At 35.6% G+C, this 24,437-nt stretch overlaps 2 protein-coding genes across 2 annotated transcripts in view; both read right to left on the bottom strand.

Moving 5' to 3' along the window:
- Nucleotides 1–3,630: 3,630 nt before the first annotated feature.
- On the bottom strand, nt 3,631–10,316 carry tbr1b (T-box brain transcription factor 1b). The gene is made up of 6 exons (XM_088930154.1): nt 9,571–10,316; nt 8,643–8,797; nt 8,209–8,330; nt 7,725–7,883; nt 7,298–7,359; nt 3,631–5,478 (listed from the first exon to the last, which is right to left on the bottom strand). Exons 1-6 carry the CDS (start codon nt 10,260–10,262, stop codon nt 4,635–4,637), a joined length of 2,034 nt encoding a protein of 677 aa, XP_088786280.1. The 5' UTR covers nt 10,263–10,316; the 3' UTR covers nt 3,631–4,634.
- Nucleotides 10,317–13,111: 2,795 nt separating this feature from the next.
- psmd14 (proteasome 26S subunit, non-ATPase 14) overlaps nt 13,112–24,437 on the bottom strand; it is a 28,852-nt gene continuing 17,526 nt past the window's right edge. Inside the window, exons 7-11 of the mRNA XM_088930775.1 lie at nt 17,829–17,936; nt 15,734–15,808; nt 14,793–14,918; nt 14,224–14,286; nt 13,112–13,693 (exon numbers count right to left, since the gene is read on the bottom strand). Coding sequence (XP_088786901.1) covers nt 13,595–13,693; nt 14,224–14,286; nt 14,793–14,918; nt 15,734–15,808; nt 17,829–17,936 — 471 coding nt within the window. The 3' untranslated portion in view covers nt 13,112–13,594. The remainder of the gene's footprint in view (nt 13,694–14,223; nt 14,287–14,792; nt 14,919–15,733; nt 15,809–17,828; nt 17,937–24,437) is intronic.

The raw sequence follows: 24,437 nt of genomic DNA on the forward strand, positions 1-24,437 counted from the left end.
GACCTTATCAGGATAAAGTATCAAACGTACGTCTTGCGATACAAAAAAGGAAAAAAAATAATATGTAATATTTTAAGTGTGTGGAGAAAACAGACACATATGATTGTTACAAACCGACTGGCATGCCCTAAGGGGTGGACAGAGTTTTCTCACCTTATTAGAAATTGGTTCATTCAGGGTTCTACTAACAGTAAATAGACTCATACAGATAGCACAACTACTTCACCGTCTCCCGAATAAATTGTGTTAATTGTGGGATTCTGGATGCAAAGGGGCCACTCAAATCACCTCAACATCGTAACTAACTCAGAAGAGAGAGAAAGGGAAGGAACGAATACCGTCAGTATTTTATATAGTAAATATTTGGATATTGCCACTAAACTAGGCGACTTTGATTCCCCCCTTCCTGCTTTTGCCAATGTAATGAAATGAAGATTAAAAAGTAGCAGTTTCAGTCTACTTGAAAATTATTCCTGGGAGATTCCCAAATCGGGATGCTTGCACTGTGCTTTCAAACGAGTCTAATTTCTTTTCAAGATAACGATACCTGTCTAATCTTCGAGCTGCAGTGCAATCTCAGATTCTCAGATTTTTTTTCTCGGTCCTTCATGGTATAAGGTAATTGTTGCTCTTATTTCATTTTTTAGCTCCATATTTTATCTGCAGGATTTCTTTAATCTTCAGCGCACGTTTACGTATGTCCCGCACTCCGTGCAGTACTAGAAAAAAACAAGGAACCGGATTCCACTAGGAATCGCTATCTGTGTTCTGGCACAAGCTGAAGAAGGTATAAAGCCCAGACGGACACCTATATAACACCGCCGTTTCAGTCAAATGAGCATTTCAGATAATAAAAACAGCAATAAAGAATTTCGTTTGTTTCTCAACGGTGAATTTCTTATTATTTGTTTTTTGGGGGGAATGATAAGCAATCTAAAGGCACTATCTGTTGAATAGCCTTGTTGAAAGCAGTGATGAAAAATAATCAATTAATTGGTTATTCTACATAAATGGATACTCATACACTCATGCAGCACTGCAGTTTACATATCGCACTGATAATTAATATAAACTAATCATTAACTAATTCTTTGGGAACAAAGTATGTTGTTATAATTTTACATTGACGTTGAATTCATTGTAGGACTGTCCATGGCCAAATCTGTTTTTCTTTCATCGGTGCATATCCAACTGCAATTAACAATGCGAAACGATTTCCAAAGCTACGTTGCGAGTTTTGTAACCTCTCCTAAATCTCTGTTTCATACGCACGTAGGTCACAGAAAATATGTGACTATATCTAGAAATCACACCGGAAAGAAATTATATACAAGGGTTTATTGTCACTGCTTGACATAGTTGCAGGTGTAAAAAACGTTTCTGGGGTAAAAACCATGAAAATAGCGGTTCAGTTATTACTGATAGAGGTCAAGGCTTACTATTTTATATTATTCGAACAATCCCTCTAAAATGTAATGGTTTTAAATACTCATAACGATAAACGTTTAGAAAATATTAAAGTATTAAATAAGTTGATGTCAGCCCTAGAGTAATTCGGAGAGTATACCCATCTTAAAATTTCTTACGTAAAACATATCATAGGTTCAAAGACAAAACAAGCGTGTGTTAAAACGGCACTTTGTAATGTTGGGAATACAAACTTACGGGTTAACGCAGTTTAAGATCAGTCTATTTAACAGGTGCAGTTAATGCTGAATGGACAGAGCAGGTAGTACAATTAATGCTTTTGTGTCAATTCCAAATTTCCTACTTAAAAATACATCAAATCTAAATTCATTAGAAATACACTCCAAAAAAATTCTTCGAAACAACAGATTGGTGCTTAAACAGAAAAAAACAATTGCAAGGCGAACTCATCATGCACCCTTTTGATTCTATGACACAGCGATGCGTGAATTGCACAGAACTGCACTACCAAAACCATAACCACTTATTCTTGTTTCGTCTAAGTTTAATACAAATTATTTTGTTCCAGTATGATCGCCAATTTCTTGCATTTTTGTTTTCTGTAAGCCAACATTTTTCAACTTGTATATTAAAAATACCACACTGTAATGTGATGTATAATGAAATACAGTATAACTTTTCAAAATTGTGTTGTGATTTGTATTTCTTTGAATTACTGGTTTTAAAGTCCCAAACTCAACATTTAGCTTTAATTGAACAGCATTGATATTCAATGTAGAGTTTACAAAAGGTGGATTTCGACTGATATTTGTGGCCATGGGTTTGAAGAAATTGTTTTATATTATCCTTAAAATGAATCACTTCGCCTTTATGGAGAATTTCCTGTACCAAGACCCAAATATACGAGAGCATTTCCATTTAGGATTTTCTGGAGTCCGAGCAATAGAAACCAGACAAAAGACGTACCTTGGCAAATACAATGAAGAGCAATCAATGTGCATGAACACCTACAGTACAACTCATTCAACAGCGTCCACAACTCGCAATTATGTAACAGTTTAACTACAAGCTACCTAGAGGAGAGGTCAGTAGCGAAACAACTTTTCATTTATCAAAATGTGACAACATGGAAACACAATTTTAATTTTTTAAATTAACAGGAACTGGAACAAAGTTAACAACAGCAGGGATAAAAAACATAAGATGCCCACAGAGAATTGTGCCCGCTGTTATAAAACGTGTGAAACAATTTAAACATAGATAGCTAAAATACAGTCTCCATCTCATAAAATACGCATTAAAAACGATTTCGTGGTGATAACATAAGAACTGCGCAGCAGAATAGTCTTAAATAGGCTGCTAATGTTTGGACATTAAAGGTCTGTGGCACGGACAAGGGATTATTTTGAGAATATTGAGTTTCGTGTAATACCAACTCCTCCAGTTGGTAATATTTTCTTCTCCTTTTATTTAAAAATTTAGTTTGAGGAATTCCAGTGAGTTTAGTTTTATCAACCCATTTTATTGGCGCATGTATCTTTCCTCTACTGAAATGTTGTCTTCCCTCTATACAATTTTAGATTAAACTGGTATAAAATAGATTCAGACATAATTCGTAGAATGCATAGCACAATTTACATGTCTAGTTTAAAAAAGCATTAAGGACGAAAATATTTTCCGTTTCTTCCGTAACATAGCACGATAAGAAAACGAACTTCCCTTTAAATACAGATATTAAGACCATAAAATGATTAATAATAAGAAGGCCATTTTATCATCTAGCTTGCTACACGTTGGCAGTGACGCGAAGACATCTAACATCCGTTTTTTTAGATTGATTAGCCATACTGTACCAGCAATAAATACGCAATAGGTCATTTGCAAGAAATATGTATCTAGTCCTACTTATAAAATTTTAAAGTTTGTGGTCTAAAATGTTAGCTGCTGTCATAATTCTTTTTTCATGATGTTGCGATTACATTTACTGTAGTTCAAGTAAAATGCTAACAGAATTCTTAACAAGCCTCTGTAATTGCAAATCATCGCGATTTAGATGTTTTAGAATTAAAAGGCGTGTAAGAGGCAATTTAAAAAAATCAATAGCATTTCGATGGGGTTTTGTGATTGTAATTATTTTTATCACCTGATAATGCGAAATATCTTACCTGCAAAGGCTACATGACCCCGAAACGTCACACATTACATTTAAAGATTTTTTAATTGAGTAAAAATTTACAAGTTTTCACCATAACAACATATACAACAGTTTACCAATAAACAAACATGTACACAAAAGTAAATATTGGGAAGTACAAAATGTATACTTCACAGACTTGATGAGTTAATAAAATATGAAGACAAGTTCAAGGTATTGTCAAATTATTGTACAACCAAGAACAACTGTGAAATATCGCTTATAATTACACACTACCTTCCCCACCCTAATAATCTAACAAACATTTAACGTTTTAAAAAGAAAATGAGCCTATTAAATTAGGGCATAAATAGACTTTAAAAATGCGGTTTGCTACTAGGAAGTCTAAATACTCTTACGACCTTGTACAGTTCATTTAACAGGAAAACCAATGCACATCACTCTTGTGACCATAGACAATTGCTGAGTAGCAATTGGTCGTTATAATGCTCATTTTGAAATATCAAAATGCAATACAGTAAAATGTACATACTTCCACACGATACAATATCACTAACAGCTACATATGTCTGTACATTTCTTCTCATAATTACAATGACATACACATTTTTAAAAAAAGAGCTCGACTGGGAAACACTTGCAGGTCAGCAGTATTTTGGCATTTTCTTTAAAACATTCCTATTTGGCACTGTATTGGATACAATTCAAAATATGAAATCTACTGCATTAAGACGATGTATCAAGTTCCCGTGTTGTCACATGGTCCTGTGACTTCAAAACAGTGTTAACTGCGTGACAATCGGGCAAATCCAGATTCAGCAACGTTTCTACAGCCAAACACTTCGGTCTAATGCTATACCAGGCCTTATTTTGTTAGTAAAATGCTAATTATAACTATACAGCTTGATAAATATGGTCCCAGGAAACGAAAAATAAAAAATCAAGCTTGTAGGTTTCACAATTCACACTTAGCAAGGTTTTGATGTTTCCTGATTTGTTTCAGCCAGTACTGCTATTCTTAAAACAGTTTTTTTTCCTCCTGTTTCAGCTTCTAGCTATGCGAGTAGAAACTATAGTAACCAATGTCCTTTGCACAGTTCTTCTCACATTCCCTTGGCGTTAACACCTCGCTTTTCAGTGGGGAGGCAGTTTCAGAAACCGGCGTGGCAGAAGGTGAAATCCGCCTCCGTTTTGCCTGCTCAAAAATTCCCGAATCGCTGGAGTCGATGGACTTAATGGAAGAAGGAGTCTCTATCCAGCTTGATTCCGACAGGTCTTTGGGTTTGGTGTCTTCGGACCCCCCTAGCGGAGAGCGTTCAGTTGCAAGGCTGTCCCCTTCTTCCCCAAGATATGAGTTTGAGGCGCCAGTCCTGCTGCCTGTGCTGTTGGTGGGCCAGCAGGAAAGAACGGAGCTCGATTTACTGCAGTACTGCGGTGGAGTGCGCGCCCCCCAGCCCGAGGGGTCTGTGTAATAACCCAGGGGTCTACCTGAGCAGCCCGCCGTCGGCAACGGTAGAGCCTTAACTCCGGCAGCTGCGTAAGACAGAAGAGTGGCTGCGTTGCCAGCAAAATCAGCGGCGGCGGCAGCGTCGTATGCCGAGGCGGCAAAGTCCAGTCGGTTGTTGGCAGGGGTGACAAACCATCGCTGCGGGGAAGCCGCTGCGGTCTCCTCTGCTTGCTGCGGGGATAGCAAGCTGTTGCTGTGTGGGACGCTGCGGTCCGTGCCTGGACCAGTCCCAGCGCCAGGGTGGAAGCGGGATTTGGCATAACTGCTGACAAATTGGTCCTGCAGGAAAGAGCCCGCCATGGCGTATCTAGCACCCGGCACTATCTGGGAGCGAGGAGAGTCACTTGGCGACGGTGTCAAACGGTCTATGTCGCAGCCCGTGTAGATCCTGAAGACAGAACACGAAGACGTCGTGAAAATCGCAGCGTAAACAGGAAAAAACGGCCCCCGACAAGACATTTAATCATTTATTGTCCTTTCAAAATTAACAAAGCAATTGGCAAGCCAAAATTGACAGGTCTACATTTCGTGTGATTCGGTTTTGGAGTGCACCTGCTTCTTCAACTTAAAAAAGTTTTCTTGTCCATTTTCTTTGTCCATTTAAACTGTATGCATTTCATACAGCATGTACAAAAACGGATAAGACTGATGGCACTTATGTTTTGCAAAATGAGCCAATTCCTGTTAGACTAGATTGTAGCGTTACAATATAAAGTGTGACCGACGAGCATTTTTTCCCCATTAATCATTCTCTTTGAGATTTGTTTTTAACTACTCTGTTTTAACTCTGTGACAGGGAGTTTGACAGCAAGCATGAAAAGCGCTCTATAAATAAGTTATTGTATTACCAACTACTTATACCGAAATCTCGAGAAAACCTCAAGTTACTTCCCCCCTATAAAACAGTCAACAAATATTTCAAAGATTTAAAAAACATTTTGGAACAATGTACTTTGCAAACATACAATTGTTGCGTCGACATGATTTAAATATCGTCTTCATTTGTTCTTATCCTATGTATTATCACACAAGCGATATATGAATGCATACAAAATGGATATTTGAAATTACTTCCTTCGAATTCACTTTTGCGTTTTCCGTTGATTAACGGGGGTGCAAGAATGATTTTTTTCCAATTCCAATATTACATAGCTCAGCACTCACTTTAACTTTACACGCGAAATGCGAAGAACTGGCGAGTAGGAAGTTTTCGCTTCCTCTGTGTTTATGATAGGTCTTTAAAACAAGTTGCACTGAAACTATATAACCGGAGGCAACAGTAAAATGCAACGCCCTTCCCTATAATATTTTAAAAACACGTTGACAAACTAAAAACATTTTTTTGAAAAACTGTGGACGTTTTAACATCATTTGTTTCCCCGCGTTATGGGTGTCATTTTGTGTTTCAAACACAAAACCGTATCACATTTTGGTCTCATAAAATTTAATAAACACAGGGCTCTACACCCTACTTCTAACAACAGTTAAGTGCAATCAGACAGGCTGTACAAAGATGCGATGCGGTTCAATAATTAGTATAATTTAAAATTTCCGAAAGTTTCCTGTCTTAAATTTGCTATGGTATTAGGCCTGTAACCTAAAGTAGTTTAAATGGATCTCTATTTTAATCTATTTTAATACTATTCATTATTTATTTCAATTTAGTTGAATCTCGCGCGATGACGCAACTCCCCGGTATAACAATATGCAGGTTAATGAACACTTAAGCAGTAAACATTATTATTATCAGTCGATAAAATAACACTAAAGACTAATGATACTCATAATCATAAATCTCTGAATAATCATTATTCACAGAAGATCGTTTTATTTTTAACCTTAAATACGTTAATGCAAACAGGTATATTTGTATGCGAGTGCTTACGGATATTTAACATGCACAAAAATACAAAAGTACAGTAATATATATATAATCAAAATGTTTTATATAGTTTTACTGTGTAGATATGTTAAATTTCTCCCAATATATTTGTATACGCCCAATATAGAACTTATAAAAACACTTGTGAAATTCTGTCAATTTAATTTGTTCTTAATGGTTATCACAAACCTGACATTAATCGACTGAAGAATTTGAAATCTCACTAGATAATATCGTGAAATGTTTTCAAGCAAAATATAGGCTATATTTGTATAATTTAAAAATAACGTTATGCTACACAACAACAAAATTAATATATTCTCACGTGTCGTAGTTGTCCCGAAATCCTTTTGCAAACGGATTGTGGTCGATTTTCAGTTGCGTAATCTGAAAAAAAAAAGATTAGTTTCTTCAGATTTGATCTATTTCTCGTAAAATTCAACTGTTAAAACAACGAGCATTCAAATGACCATTTTTTTAATTTTAGTTGTGTCATAATAATTCACTTTTAATATTTGGGGGGGAAAAAAGCATAGTTGCTAAACTGTGGTCTGTCAGTAGGCCGAGTATCGTTTTGTGTTTTCGGTAATTTTGCATTTAAACGCAATAAACAGTCTCATTCTTTGTTTTTACCCTCTGCCTCCCCGATGTGTTGGAGAACCTAGATGATTATGATTCAGATATGCTTATTTTAAAAAACACACTTGTATTAGGCTACTGCGCTGTTACAGGTGGAAAAGGGATGATCTTACATCGGTGTTCTGATAAGCCGTTACAGCGATGAATTGTGTCTCCGGGAAAGTGAAGGTCTGCACTCTTCCCGGCTGGCTGGTGTCCTCTGTTCCATCCTCATTCACTTCCACTACATGCAGTCTAGGCTGGTATTTGTGTAGCGACTGCAAAACCACCATCTAAAGAAGAGAAATCAAAATCGAAGGGACAGGGTGAAAAAACGAAGGTATTATATGCACTGTCAGTTTCTTTTCGACACTACAATTACATTCGCCAAATCAAAAAAAAAACTCAGAATGTTAGCCTGTAGAGTAGTATTTTGTCAGACTTTATCATTCGAGTATAAATGAAAAAATCCGATATCTTCCTTATTGTACGCGAATCATTTGTGAAGTTTCATAAGCGTAATTTAGTCATTAAGAAAAAAACAAGTCATTATTTGAAATAATTCATGTGACTGTTATTACTATACGAGTAAAACAAAAAGTAGGAACTGGAGCTTACCTGACCCGTGTTGTTAGAGGCTCCTTTATTATTTGTTAACTTGAGTTTCCCAAAGGAAATTTCCTGCCGCATCCAGTGAGCTCCCGTGTTAGGAGAATCTGGATGCATATATACCCGGTTTCCTGCATAAGTGAAGGAATGAATAATTATACAAATAAACAAACAGATACAAATCGTCGATCTCATTATTACTGCATATTCACAACAACATTTGTAGTGTTAGAAGGTATTTCTGCTAAATACGTTTCGATAGGCTACGCGCATGCTGTCAGTTATATTTCGCCGGCAGCTCTGCAGTGTGGCGATTTTGGCTACGCAGCTTGACCTCGATTTTTGATATTGAACAGTCAATATGGTCCCTGTTGAGTCCATGATTTTTTAATTAATAATTCTCACCTATGTCTGTTATGAGAGTGTTAATTGGAAGGACTTGCCTTGCACATTTGTGTCCGCTTTGCCACACGGAACCCATTTTCCTCCTTGGAATCTCCAATGGTTGGGGTCGGCCAAAATCACATCCACGAATATATTATAATGCGCCGTCGGGTCAAGTCCAGAAATATTAAAACTCAAAAATGGAAACATCCGTCTGGAAATAACAAGAAGAATTTTAATGAATAGTGACCATTTATTATTAAAACGATAAGCCTTGTTTGAATTTTATTTCTCTATGTGTAAAAACGGGGAAATTCAAGGTTATTCGCCTCTTACAACAATATAGTTGCAATACATTTATAACGCTTCAACGCTTCAACAAAACAGATGAATGACAAATAGGAAACTGTTCTCTAAGACATTGCTTCAATATGAGAAAGTTACATTAAAGAAGTAAAAAATCGTAAACAAGAAAAGTCACTAGGCACTGAAATATCAGTCAGATATTTCTCTCCATCACAGCAGTTAATAATGATGTTTACGTTTTAACCAAAACATGTGACCCATACAGACCTGGCGTAAATCATAAGGTCAAAACCTCGTTAATAATAATAATAATAATAATCCTAGTGTAGAAATACTGAGCAAGTACAACTGGAGTTTGATTTTATTATAAATTTGATCATTTTCTCAGTGCATCTCTAAATATTTTAAGTGAGCTGCATTTGGTTCATCATGCCGTTGTTTTCAATTGTAGAAAGCAGATTTAAAATAAAGTTATGCATCCAACCCGAATGGGTAAACTAAATCTAGTACGTAGGTTGTTTCACAGTTTGGTCGTCTCTATCGGAAGATGGTTTAAAACCTTCGCATTTAGCATATTCAACTTTAACAACATACCGTGTTTTTCTCTTGTCTATATCGTGTTCGTCTTCATCGAACGCTCGACCGTCTTAAATCGGGAAACACAAAATAATGGTCACCTACCTTCCTTGCTTGGTTATAATCATCTCGGTTTGATGCCTGTGGAACTTGAGCCACAGTGCCCTGTTGCACAAATAGACCTGGGCTTTACCAGGAACTAGCCCAGGCTGTGCGGAAGAAAACTGGTAGAACGGTCCTCCTTGGTAGGAATGGCCATACTGCTGGGCGTAAGGGTATCCAGCAGTTGGGTAGCCTTGCGGAGAGGTGTTAGACAGAAGGCTGTTGTATGCTCCATTGGTAATCACTGGGTGATGAGCCATGTATCGGCTCGGACTTCCAATAGAAAAGGCTGGATGCGTTGGTCCATGCTGACTTGGGTAAGGGAACATTGCACTAGGTGCAGCGGAGGCAGGCTGGGGTTGGCTAGATTGAGACAGCAGATACCTTTCTGCCGCAGATCCATCGAAATTATGACGAATTTCAGAGACCCCGTCCAGAACAGGAGAGAGTTTGCTTCTCTGGACGTCCCCCGGTGCGTCCTTGGAGTCAGGAAAATTGTCTGCCTCTGACTGATTCGTCATCCCCCTGGAAATTTTTTTCAGAGGTGAACTTCTCTCCAGGTTGTCAGTGGAGGATATAATAGGATGGTCCTGCAAGGCAAGCTCAGATCCGCCTGAGTTTGGGTAACTGCTGCTCACATTTAGAAATTTCTTGGAGAGCATGATAGATGGTGAGAGGCAATGCTCCAGCTGCATAGCTCTTTAAACAAAAGCGATTCACGCAACCTTTGTGAAACCTCTCCTCGGTTAACTTAACGCCCCAAAAATCTAGTTTGAAAGAAAACGCCTTCCCGTGGTTTGATCTAGTTTTTGTTAGACAGCCGATTAGCCAATTGACACTATGCTGTAATCAGACAAGGTTGCTTTTGATCCTTCTGCCAGCAATGCTAATGAAACGACTTTTGCTATTGGTTCGTTGCTGACAGTAATTTAATTAGACAGACATTAATTACGATAATCATCTGGGTCCTAATCGCAAAGATAGCAAATAGCGAGAGATGCACACAGACGCGATACGGGGTCTCTCTGTGACTATCATAGATAGTTCTCTTTGTTTTGGACAATTCGATCTTAGAAAGTGGACCCAAATATTTCAAAGCATTTTAAATTAGGCTTGTGCTATTTATCCATTTGTGATATTATCACCCACGCAAAAAATGAAATATAAACATAAATGCACACATAAAGCTTTTACATAAATGTGCATGAAATACATATTTTTCGGTTTATTTTACTAGAATTTTTAATTTGAAAATGGTAGATAGCGCATCGGTTTCCCCAAGAGCAAAAGCGAACCATTTTTTCTAGTGCATTTAATCTGTTAAAAGGGAAAAAAAAACAATTTATAGGTGACACATTATAGAGGGAAATGTGAACAATATTTACCCATTACCGTAGCAAGAGTAGCAAAGTATGTTTATGAGTGAAACAATTTATTATTAAAATACAGAAGATGACAGCACACTTCATGCCTTAAAATGTTGGTGATATAGCGTGAAATGATTCAGTACCTTTAAAGATGTGTTTACCGGTCCCGTAGCAAATGAATATTTTATGTTGGTACTTAGGACTCGATATGAATCAAAACGCAGAAGTCACCTAATAGAAAATGCATTCACCAAATGAAAAGCGTTAAATACCTCTTGGCTTCCAAGGTATTTTTTGACATTATATCATTAAATTCGCTCTCTGTATATATATATATGAACTTCACATATATATGCGTATGTGTATATATATGAAGGTCGCAGTTAGCCTACTATAGTCATAGACTGTTAAGCCGACCGTGGTGAAGCAATACAACTTTAATGCGTTAGAGCATTCCGTTCGATGTTGATGTACCTCCTTCCTTGCCAGAATTCGTATAATGACATATATGTATTTAAAAAATCAATTTCCGCAACCGCTGAATCTTAAAACAACAAAATTTTGATTTTTGAAACTGTCTACGAAGCAGGCCTATACATTACAAACATCTGAAATCAAGCTTCAGATGAAAGTTTATGAAGAGTAGACATCTAATACATTAATTAGACCCACAAGCACTCAAAAATAATTTAAAAGTGCCGTTTCATATGGTAAGAAAAAGACAAGAATAAAGCTTGTGGTCAATTATATTCACTCTCGCTATACTCGGTACATTTCGCGTAAAAATCAAGAAAAAAACATTTTTAACAAAGAATTACAATCCGGTGAACAGCGAATAGGTAGTTCAGTTTTCCTGAGGAAAAAAAATATTCCCCAGCGAATTTCATCTTCTCAGCAGGAACTGGACCAATTATTTTTCTGTGTGAGAGACTTCTTGATGTGGAGGACTGTGACAGCGTTTCTTGCCAAAACTGGAGCAAAACAGATAGCGGACCGGCCAAGGTTTGAGGCTGAACGCTAAATTAACTCAGGAAAAAGTGTTGATTTCTGCATCTAGCAAATGCAAAACATAATCTAGACTTTGCACATCTTAATACATAACCGCAGGGTAACTACAATCGGATGGCTCAAGTCAGTGATACCCGGGCTTGCAGAGCAAAAGGTTTCTTACACGATTTCGTTGATAAAGATTCTTCTGGTATACCACATCCATTGTATCAGCACCTAAACATTCAGAATTTAGTCAGGAAAAGAACAGCACAGTGTACAGTGACTGTGTACTTAAACATTACAACTAACCATAGGTATCAATACTGATGATGAAATATGTATATTGCAAACTAAAACGAAAATGTAAGAAACGTTTTTCTATTTTTAAATGGTATTTACAAGGGGAACTAATGTTACATTAACAATTCCATTATAACATTCTATGCAGCAATGTAAAAAATCTGTCAAAGCCATAACTGTCAGACAAAAGGTGTAAAGGCAGGACTATGTCCTTGACTGGACAGCAGTCTGGCACACGGCAAACACACACGCTGGACTAATCATAGGCTGCCGTTAACCTAGAACAACGGGTCTTTAAAAACTGGGTGCAACCCAGAACACCTGGACAAAACATGCAAACTCCACACAGAAAGCACCCCATTCCAGAATCAAAGCCAGTAGTGCACTTGAGGATGTCTACCTTAGCTGGCACTGTAAAGGATTCGTTTTTTTTCCTTAAAATGACACTGTTGCCATGCACACATGCAATCAACTATGGATTGTCCAGTGAGAAACACTACATTTGAGGAAATGCAAGGTGTAAGGCAAATGATTCAAACCACCTTCCTCTTTATTTCAGCAACTAATTAGCTATCTGTGGGTGGACTCAGGAAGGACTTCAAGCCCTCAAGAAGGTGGAACAAGAATGTGAAAGGGTTCCTCACCTTTTTATTATACAACATCCAACATTTTTTTTGCAACTGCTTAGAGTCTCATTAACATGCATAAGTATTCTGACATCCCAAGCCTTTGTTTCAGAAATAGATTTTAAATATAGTTCACTTTTATCATTCTAAGCTCCTGAACAAAGCTGTTTCTATATAGTCTCGCATCTGAAAAATCAAACGTCTCTTTTAAAACATTTCACACTGATAATGCAGAAAACAGAAAACAATTTTGAAAAATAATCAAAAATGGGATTACTTTATTTTAAAATTCTCAATGTTTTATGTTCAAAGAAATAACCAGTCAACATTAAGCATTGGCAGTTAAAGATCAAGGTTCTGAATTTGTCATCTTCTTTGTCTTTATTTTTAAGAGGTGATAAATATCACTACATACAAATAAATCCTGATCTTTACAGATATTTCAAGAAAATTGCAAAGTAGCATTCACCTGCACCTGATATTTTAAGAAAACCATGACAAAGTAGTATTCTCCTGCACCTGAACCAAAAAACAAAAAGCATTCCTTGCATTCCTAGCATGTAAAACTGACAAACTGTACATTAACTGACGTTTTGTGCAACATCAGTGATGGGGCCAGACATTTATTCTGAGGGAATTAATTAGCGGCAATATGTTCATAAACATGTTATACAAGTTATTGTTTTTTTAAAAAAACTGAAGTAAAAAGTAAAGAATAAGTACGACTTTTAGACAAAGGCTGCACTACTGAAAGACCACTGTGTCCAACATGGCAGCTAAGCACTGCACAATATTTGATGTCATCAGAACGTCAACATGTTCTTCTAAATGACGTTTTGGATCCTGTGAAGAAAGAAAAATTTAATTTGTTAAACATTTTAGTTGCCAAAGGCAACTAAGATCGTTCATTTGTTGTAACAAAACATTTTTATTTTTAAACATGGAAAAGCACCTTTACATCTTTGGATATAATTAAAAAATCCAATACATAACTGTTCAGGTGAACATCATATACACTCCCAAAAGAGGAAATTAAGATAAAAAAATTAGCTTAAAAATCACACATACAAAAAGCCCACATCTGTAAAAAAAAAAACCTAAGATGTATGCCTAGGGAAATGAAAATATCCTTATTTCTCAGTTTTACCAATTAAAAAATATTAAAGCAAACTGATTACATTTAAGAAAATGTCTTAAACACCATTTCAATTTTGCATACAGAATTTAGAACTCTAGAGTTTCATAGATTATACTTGGAATTCCATCACCTATTGTATGCCATGAAATTATTTACATTTTAGTATTTTATTTAATTTAAAATACTGAGATTCTTCTTAGTAAACAGTAATGCTCATAAAAACCAAATAACTTGCCTGTTTTCCAACATTTTTTATTGCCAGCTGTTCAGGGGTCATCTTATCCTCCTCTTCTACAGCCTAAAATTAGGAACAAAAATATTTAATTTTTATGTTTATAGTGATTTAAAGATGTTTTGGAAGCCTGTCTCAGAAGCATCTTTTAATCATTTTTGGAAATTTCAATAATTTAATTAATTCTTGTACATGTAACACGATCTAAATTCTGCTTAAGGTAGCAAGCGCACTGTTAGTTTTATCAAGGAGCTAAAGCTGTAACAAAATGAAGTGTTACTTGAGGCTTGGTGGTATCACAATGCAAGCAGCCGCAAGCTGTTCTGAAGTGGATACTGATTGTCCATTAGTTTTTTTCTCACTTGATTTGTAACAATGAAGTCTTTGAATAGCCTCAACATAAAGTCAACTCCAGTGTAATCACTAGGCTATTTGCCCAATAACCATCTTGAAGGTTAAAAAATTCAATTTGCTACCATGAAATAAATCTTTATTGATGTGCTGCAAAGGGAAAAAACAAGAAATCTTAATTTAATTGTAGTTAGAAAACAGCAAATCTGTTGCTACATCACCTTGTTGTAGTTTTTGGCCAACTCAAGCATCTCCTTCACAATCGTTTCATTAAGCTTACAGTGTTCACTGTAATCCTGAAGGGTCAGTCCTTCCATCCAGCTCTTCTTATGTAAATTAAGCAGCATCTAAAAATAATATTTTTAGACATATGCATACAATGAATTTTAAAAGTAAATATATTACCTATAAAATAGTGTTGTGTGCTGCAGTGCTGAAGGATGCCCACAAAGACTACCATTTATTTTGTAAGGCCTTCCAGCTTACTTGGGGTTTGGTAATTCTGGAAATCTGGGAGCAAGTCTGAGTAGGATTTAGATCTCCAAGTCTGTACACATTAATCATTTGGAGAGCACCTATATCTTCACTTGGAACACAATCTGTTTTTAAGAGGCAAAACCAGGTTATAGGGAAAATACATAATATTCAGTAAAGAGCACTGCCTACAGGTGATTAGTAAATTGCTTTATTTTAACTTCAGTACTGTGATAATGGTAATTGACCCACCTTTGCAAAAAATTACATCAATTGAAACCAAACAAAATGGTAAATTAGCTGCTAGCAGAGCTTAATGGGTTGAATGGTTATCGTTTGCAACCCTTTTTATGTTTTTATATTCTTTAAAAGCTTCAAACAATAATCTTATTTTAGGTTTAAACTTAGGTTTATTGTTTTAACTGCATCCTATTGAACTAATTCAACATCTAAACATCTTCTGTTGTGACGTGTTAATGCATCAAAATTCATAAATATGGGCTCTGACTGTTAAAAAAAATCCATTTGATAAAATTTTCCTGTCTGTTCCATAGTTTTGAGAAATAACTCCCATTCAAAATCAGTACAGAGAACACAAATGTCTCCTGATGCACTGTCTAAATCTTCAAGACTCAATAAACCTTACATTAACAAAATCTAAAAATAGTACAATGACAAGACTACAAACCTTCTGTTCTAGTTCATTTTTCCTGTAGTTGATGGTAATTGAGTAATAATGCCTGTTCAATCCATGGATTAAAGCCTGCAAAAGAAACCGAAGTTTAAGTAATGTACAGTGATAGATTAAACAATTATGAAAAACATTACATTAAGGTTGACAGTTCTGTGGACTACAAAGGAAAATTTTTAACATGATCCTCAATTTTACAATATATTAAAGTTTTGATACAATTCAGCCCCCTACAAAGTACTATTTAGATTCTTAAACTACTTTATCAAGATTCAAACATGAATTGGAAACCCCATGCGTACTGATTTTAGAGTGGAAAGAATTTGCTTTAATGTGTAAGAATTTAATTTTGATTTGAAAAATGGCTTGCAATTTTTTTTTAGAGTACCTAGTGCAAACCAATTAATATTACTTTAGGATACCAATTAAAAGTACCACATGTTACTTCTTAGTGACCACAGTGGTTATATTTAAAGTGCATCACACTGTTTGTGACAAAGGCTATGTAGGGTTTCAAATCACATGGGTAAACCCTGCAGGTCAATTACATTAGCCAACATCTTTTAAAGAAGTGTTAGAGGTAAAGAGAAGAATGACTTCTCTCATTCAGACAATGTACATTGTTTTATTAAAATTGAAAAGACAAAAATATATTTTTTTTCCATTGGATACATTTAAATGTGCAAAACTCTTTGTATGATATTCCGGCACAGGCTGTGTGGAACCACAAATTGTTTATATAATAATGAAGAGGTCTGAAGCTATAAGGTTAACGAGAGAGGTCATTACAGCTGTGCAATAAGGTCCAGTAATCTATTCTCTTGAAACATACAAGCATGGACTTGCCTATGCCCAATCAAGAGGCCAGACCATTTCCTACTCATTATGGTTCACTTTAACATCCACAGCAGACCTGTAGTTAAGACTGTTTTTTTTCTATACCCACTGCAGGCAAGGAACAATTCAGTTCGATGGTTTATTTGTCTTACTTTTAAAAGTTATTTGCATTCGACTAAGCTAGTTACACAACTAACCGAATCGGAACCCAGAAACTCTGAGGAACACCTGTGATTATTAATGACAACGCTATCTAAACCTCAGGGTTCTTTTTGGATGGGGAGGGGGGTAGTTGCAGCTATTTGTTTACTCATGTGTTTTACTGTAGACGTAACCATTAACTTTAAAAATCTTGATAGAAATCATTGGGCAATAATAAAAGTGGAGATTTTCTTACCATGTTAAATTGGCTTTATTTGTGTACATCAGTAGATTACTGAATTCTAATAACGACACACCTTACTTGTTTTACTTTATTATATTACTTGCAAAACTGGCAATCTTTTTTAGAGAGAACATTTTAATTGAGCACTAGCTGCAATTATCATTCCCTAAATACATATTATATTGGTAATAACATCTTTGTAATCAATAATAATTAAATCCCATATTTACTGGAAATTCCTACATTTAACTTGCTCATTATATAAAAAACACAAATGCTAAGGCTAAGATGAAATAATTTTTAACATTAATTCATTAAACCAATAAATATAATCCCAAATATAATTGCTCAGTTTCAGAAATCATCCATTCAAATGTGAACAGTTCAAACTTACTATTGCATTACATAAACCATTAACACGCATTATTTGGCCGAGTGGTTTAAGGCACAGCTTAACTCTTAAGAGCTGGTTCACTGAGCATGGAATAGAATACCAATTATTACCAATATTTACACACCACCTACTTCTCCCTTTTTGCTTAAAGCAGGGTTTACTGTAAAGTTTTAGAAGAGGAAACCACTGCTCAATTCTGTTAATAAAATAGAGATATGCTTGTATTTACCATGCTAATATCAATTACACAATACAAAACATAAATTGCACGTTCATCATTTCATCATATCACAATTTTATGGCAGTTGTATCAGTACATAAGAGTTTACATCAGTGAGCTGCTGGATGACTTACGTATAAGCACCAAGCCAGAGTGTCTAATCATTTTTTTCAGCATTTCTTTTTAGAAATGATAAATATAGCAATCCAAACATTAACCAAAGCTTCTATCCAACCTTTCCAATTTTCTTTCTTACCTGGATGGATGGCTTGTTTAAATGACCTAGGTTTGATGTGGTTTGCCTTGGTTCATGTCCCAGAACCATCATATTGGCATTGATCAGTCTGAAGGCATCAATAACAACCTACGAAAACAAGATGTAATGTCAAATGTGTTCACAAACTGCAAGCAAAAGGGCAAAATCCACAACACATGCACATCTGCTTTTGGATATCTTCCAGATAATTTTAATGAAAAAACTAAAACAGAAGGAATTTCCTGCTGATCGCACCATAGGAAAAGTGCCATTTAAATTAGTATTTAAGTTGACAACAATTAATGGCAATTTTTGTGCAGGCCTTGTTCATCGTTTTAAATATTAAAAGAAAAACGTATGATTTTCAATGTAGGCTTTTATGAGACGCAAAATTGTATAGCAATGATTTCTATAGCTTATTGTTCCATACATGTTTTTCCACCCAGGTCTAATTTAATCAATGTGAATGACAAGGAGAGAAAAAGACTGAAAGTGAGCACTGGCTTAGGGAGTTTATCTAATGCCCAGTACTGTCACATCAAAGGCATGATCACTATACTCGAAATGACAACAAAATTATAGCCAGTAAGGAATGCAGCCCTAGTATACTGCTCAAGTCAGATGCTATTGCTTTTTCTGACTATAAAATATTCTTCCATGTCTGATGGATAAACATGACCCATCAGTGTTGTAATAAGGGCTCTGCAAACCCAGAGAAGAGTAAAGCCAAGGTTATTTGCGATTCATGACAGGTAGTGGCTTATATTACAGTGTCACTAAAATTTTTATGTGAATGCATTTAAGATTGCATCTAAGTTATTTATGTGATGTTATTGAAATAAATTTTTACAGACTTTATTTTGAACTTGTATTTATGACAAAATAAGAGCAAATAAGCATCCAGCATATATTTTTGCATCTTTGCTTTAAAGAAGGTGGTGATTTCAAATTTGCAGAAATGAACTAATAACTAATAATTTCTAGAACTTTTTTCTTTCCTAAATCTGGTTTGCTATTGTCACTAAGGATCAGTCTCTAATGTGGAAAGGAAAGCCAGTGGTCTACAGAGGACTGCCTGGACAGTTGTGGGTTTTAAACCCTTATTAGCTTACTTTCCCGAGATGAAGGTACTTGTTGTCCCTAGAGATCAGCTTCTGTTTCTCATTATTTTACACCTTTTAATGCTTAATAGCGGACATCTTTAAGAAAAGGATGTTAAAATTTGAGGCCTAGAAACAACATTAGTTTGATATCAACAGAGTCATGTTTTGTAATTGACAGTCAACAATTTCAGTGACAAAACTGAAATCTCCCTTCTGTGATGACAGGTGGACAAATGTCTTATTCTCTTCAATTCAGTTTATTGTCAAATGCAACGAAACGCTTATTTGCATGTATGCTCCAATACAAAGACATTAAGGAAACACCAAAAACAAACACAGAACAGCAGCAGCAACACATAACATAACATCCACCATGGGACAAGTCAGGTTTTCGTCCTCACAATTTCCATTGTGTATTCAAAGAGTAAGATACATATAGGATATACAAAATGGCAAATAATTCTGGTAATAACTTGGGGGTTTTGAAAGAACTGATCATTTTTAGTACAAGGTACAGAAAATGGTGAGATTGAGAATATGTATGCAAAAGAAGAAAATGGATTACAACAACATGCATGACTTAATAAAACGGTTCCCATTTAGAAGCAGCAGGTGCAGTGCATTGATTAACCTAAGCCAGAGAACCCCAGGTTTACTCATCTGTTCCTACTTTCTAGACAAACCTTGAATTCCTCTGAACTTTGACAATGACACTTTTTGGGTGGTGTAGTAGATTTTATTTAACCTCAGATACTCTGGCTATGATGAAGCATTCTTTCGGATTCCTATATTTCTGTGTAACAGCATCACATAAAACAAAACATTTCCGAATTTTTCCCCACCTAAAGCTCTAGTGCTGAATATTACATTTAAAGACATCAGAACCTAAACAACCACTATACTGTCATCTTGCTCTTTAGAGCATTTGTTCATGTATTTTTCCAGAGAATAACGTATTTACATGTACCATATAAAATAAATTTCTGTTATCTGGTATGAACAATGTGACTAAAATATTACAGTCACAGAATTCAAAATGTATGGACTAAATGATTTCCTAGTACTGTCAACAACCACTTAATATTTACACATGCAATATCTGCATGCTAACAATTTCATTTTAATCTATCGATGTAGTGTAGCAATCCAAGACCTGCACTAATCCTCAGTAAATGAGAAATTAAATTATCGCCAACAGTCTAATTTCATAAAAATGAATGATTTGTTTCATTTATTCTATGTAGTTTAATATTAACCTACAACCTGATGTTAGAACACATTAACTTGGCAAATGCAAGACAAAAATAGTTAACGGTGAATTCTGTATTACTAATTGCTTTTTTTGGAGCAGAGAATAAAATAAAATGCCTCATTAATGTCCAGTGTACTAATGAGGGGAGGGTGAAGTAGGTGTTAATGATTCTGTAACAATTCAGGTGGAGAAACTGTTGTGTTGTTGAAGAAAACTCATTTAAGTATTACAGAAATTCAGCACAACTAACCCAGTGCATCATGGACTAGTCAACACAGTTATGACAGAAATATTTTTACCTAGTCATTTGTCCATAGAGGCAAATATAATACAAAAGGGAAAAAAAAAACAACGATGGCCTTCTCATTGAGTACAGATTTGATGCTGCACATTTGGAAAATCTGTGATTTCAGCAGCATTTGTAACTCTTGTATTCACTACTTAATGAGGCAAACACTAAACATAATGCACTCCAATGAAATGGCATTTCCATCATAAATGTCTACAAGTGTAATCAAGGTACAACGATAAAATAATTCTTAAAGCAACATGCAGTCTGTTTGGAAGAATGTTTATACTATTTCATATCAGAATATATGGCTGTTATCTAGTTTTATTTTGTAAAGTTGAAACCAAATGCCTCATTACCAGTTTGGTTCTCAACACCTCTTTCCCAAGGCACACACGAGCCGAGACAATGCTAACTTTGAACCAAGCCTGGTCTTACACGACTTGCATATTGATAGCTATGGTAACTTCACATGGAGAGTAGCATGGAATAAAAGCTTCCTGGTGAGAGCACCAACCTGAGAAATATAGGTTGAATATAGAAATATATCTTAAGAGAAATATATTGGGATATTAATTATTTCTTATCTTTAGAACTGCCAATTATTTTTACACACCCACCCTATTTGGAATAGCCAGTGGTGTGTTTATTCATCGCTCCTAGCTTTGAACCCCGTGACTGCACACATGGGAGAAGAAGCAAGTTTAGGCAGACTCCTCTGACCCACCCACCTCTAATCCATTCGTTTTTTAGCACATCTTTTAAGGCAACACAACCCCATACCAGAGGTTCATCACTGGCTGTAGGAGAGGCGTGTCCCTCAGCTACAGCACCACATGCCTGTAAGTACCCTGGAAACCGCAGAGGTCACTGCCTTGCAGAGAACTTCTGAGTGACTAGTGCCATCCTACTCTCTATGTTGCTCAGGTAAAGGCCCAGGCCCGAACCTGTAATCATTGAGCTCAATCTGCACTTGGGTGAGCGCCTCTACTGATGAAACACTTGGGATGCCCATTTTTTTAAAACAAATCTGAGCACATACCTTATCATTTTGGATAGAAGTTTTCAGTTCTTAAATTGTAAACAAACCTCAGCTACTTTGCCAGACCCAGACTGAATGCGTCTTCCTCTAATCTACAGCACGGCGAGAAGCCATCTTCTTCGCACCGGCTGAAGCCAAGCGACGAGAAATGTCAGTAACTCCACCCCCAGCCGGGTTATGAAGCAAGAGTTTCACAGGCTAGATCACGTGCTACTCAGCAAAACAGCCAGTGGAAAACCAACAGGAACCGTGTATACAGAGCCCCATGGAGGTTAATCCTGTACTGTATAGTCACACTTCAGAAGCCTCCTTAGTTGTTGTATGACTCAAAAAACCACAGAAAACTTAAACAGGTCCTTATGGTATTTACATGATTTCTTTCGTTTTCTATTTTGAATCTTTCATTTAAAGGATTATCTTGGCTGCTTTGTAATGGATATGTAATTGTTAAGGTACTTGAAAAGTGTGAAAAGTTAATAAAACAACTCCAGTCCACTTTCAGCTACAAAAAATCAATGTTGTCAAATATACTATGTAATTCAAAGATGTTGCATGAAGTATAATTCTATTGTAGGTAAATCAAAGTATTTTCAGCACTCTGTGAAACTCCAGAAACTTGATATGCTAGTAATACACCTGTAATAGGAGTTAGCTTAATGTAATATACAAATTTCAATGTTTTGCACACTAAAACAGAATTTTATAAATATAACAAACAGAACATGTAAATAGTATAAATAAGTGGATGTTCAGAAATTGTCAATTTAATTATTTAGAAATAATGTTTCTAACCATTTACACTTAAAAACAAAAACTGAAAAAATACACAAAATTGATTTCATTTTTCATTTAATGGCCACCAACAGGTTTATCTGTACCACACAATATCTATTAAACCAGGGACATGTACGAATTTTTTTAAACGAATCGAAAGATATTATATCAAAAATCACAAAGTGGAGAAAAGGGCTAATGTCCCATCTAAAACTTCTTTTATCACCTGCAACTGACCTGTTATCAACTGTTCAGTTTGTTGCTGGTTTCTTTAATAATTAAGGGAAACGTGTGACCTTGGAAGTGCAGCTGGGGTTTGCGACCATTTTGTTATTTATGCTGCCATGCACTGTCAGACATCTACAAGTGAAAAACATCATCTACTGTCCCTGGTAAGCCCACGGCATAAAAAATTCAGGTAAATCTTACTTTTTATGCCATTTTTGATGAAAAGCGCACAGAAATGAAACTGACTTATGCCAAATGAATATCACTGGATCGCTGTGATTGTGGGGTTGATGTTTGTAACATTGAAATTATTTATAAAACATCAATTTTAGCTTAAGAAAAGCAATGCCATGAAGTGTGTGCATTTCCTTGGTCTCCTTAGAGATTTTCCACATATTTGGCCTCAAACCTGAAAGAAAATATCTATATTGCAACAATATTCAGCATTTCTTCTGTAAGGAGGTCAAAATGCTACACTGTTTCTCACACAACTTAGACATTGCTATAGCCCTGAAATCTGCATGCAAAGCTTAGGCCAAAAGAAAGAAAAAGAGCATTGAGATTTTATTTGCAAACTGCACACATTTGCAAACCAATTTAGCAAATTAGATGTAATTGAAAAAAGATTTTACAATTAAAATGTATTTATCAATTATTAGCAGAGGACAAATCAAAAGCAATTAATAATGTAAATAGTGCATTAATATCTCAAAATGTTAAATGATACACAACATCTGACTGGTTTAAATAAAATGTCTGAAAATTGTCTGAGCCATTTCTGATGATGACAATTAGGCAGTGCAAATCAAGCACTAAACCAGTAATTAAATTATAAATCATTTTGTATAAAAAGCTGTTGCTTATTGAAATGAAAAAAAGACCTTGTGGAACAGTGTGTCTAAAACCTAAGGACAGCACAGAATGCTGTTTTGGAATCTGAAAAGGGAGTGAACAATAGATTGATTGCCATATTACAACCGTAGACTCAATTAAAATAGCAGGCTGAAATCACAGTCGAATGAGAAAGTCATTAAAAATGCAGCGTGAAAAGTGCAGCCTGAGGATTATCGCTCAAACTCATGTTTAATTTATAGAGTTGCAACACAGTCAGTCTTTTTTTATTCTCAAGCAAAACAGGTTTAATACCAAAATAATTGTGGCAGATAAAAAAAAATCTGTAGTGTGATATTATGAAAAGGACCAGTAGAGAATCCATGTAAAAAAATATTTTAAATATTTAAAAATCAGGCAAAAAATAAAGCAATTGAGAATAAAGAAAAGCTTTCTGTTTAAGGTCTTTAAAAACAGACATCTGTTGTGCTAAGGCTTTAATGATGTATCATATACATCATTTTTGAGTACAGACATGAAATACATTTAATACAGAAAATGTTTTCACCAATACTTGTGTAGAAATTAGATTAATATCTCAAAAAATATATAGTAAACCATAGGGGTACATGCTGGAACAACACGCCCCAGCAGAAGTTTAATGCAGTAAAGCCCTAAGTCAATTTCTTTATGTGCTGCAGTCTTTCTTATTCACCCTCCCAATGGCAAAGCAAAATCGAATTGCCTCTCACATTTAGAGACAGCTCTGTGAAGGTGATAATAGAGCTGCTCCCTGCTGTCTGGAGGCAGGAAATAGGAAAATGGCATATGGGGCCAAAATAGGAATAGAAAAGAAAGACGACCAAACAAGGGGGAAAAAGAAATAAAGGTTAACATAATCCAGAATTTTATCAAGATGAAGTATGGTTATTACTGCAAACCTAAACAGTATATCAAATCCTAAACTATCTATTTTGAATACCCATCAGCAATTAAAACACATTCACACATTATTTAAATCCAGTAGTGTTCCTTATTGAGTTGGAGAATAATATTAATTTTATAAATGAAAAGAATGTTAAGCCTTACT

This window comes from Atractosteus spatula, chromosome 13, assembly GCF_055471065.1.
Source record: "Atractosteus spatula isolate fAtrSpa1 chromosome 13, fAtrSpa1.hap1, whole genome shotgun sequence".
In the NCBI taxonomy this organism is placed as follows: Eukaryota; Metazoa; Chordata; class Actinopteri; order Semionotiformes; family Lepisosteidae; genus Atractosteus; species Atractosteus spatula.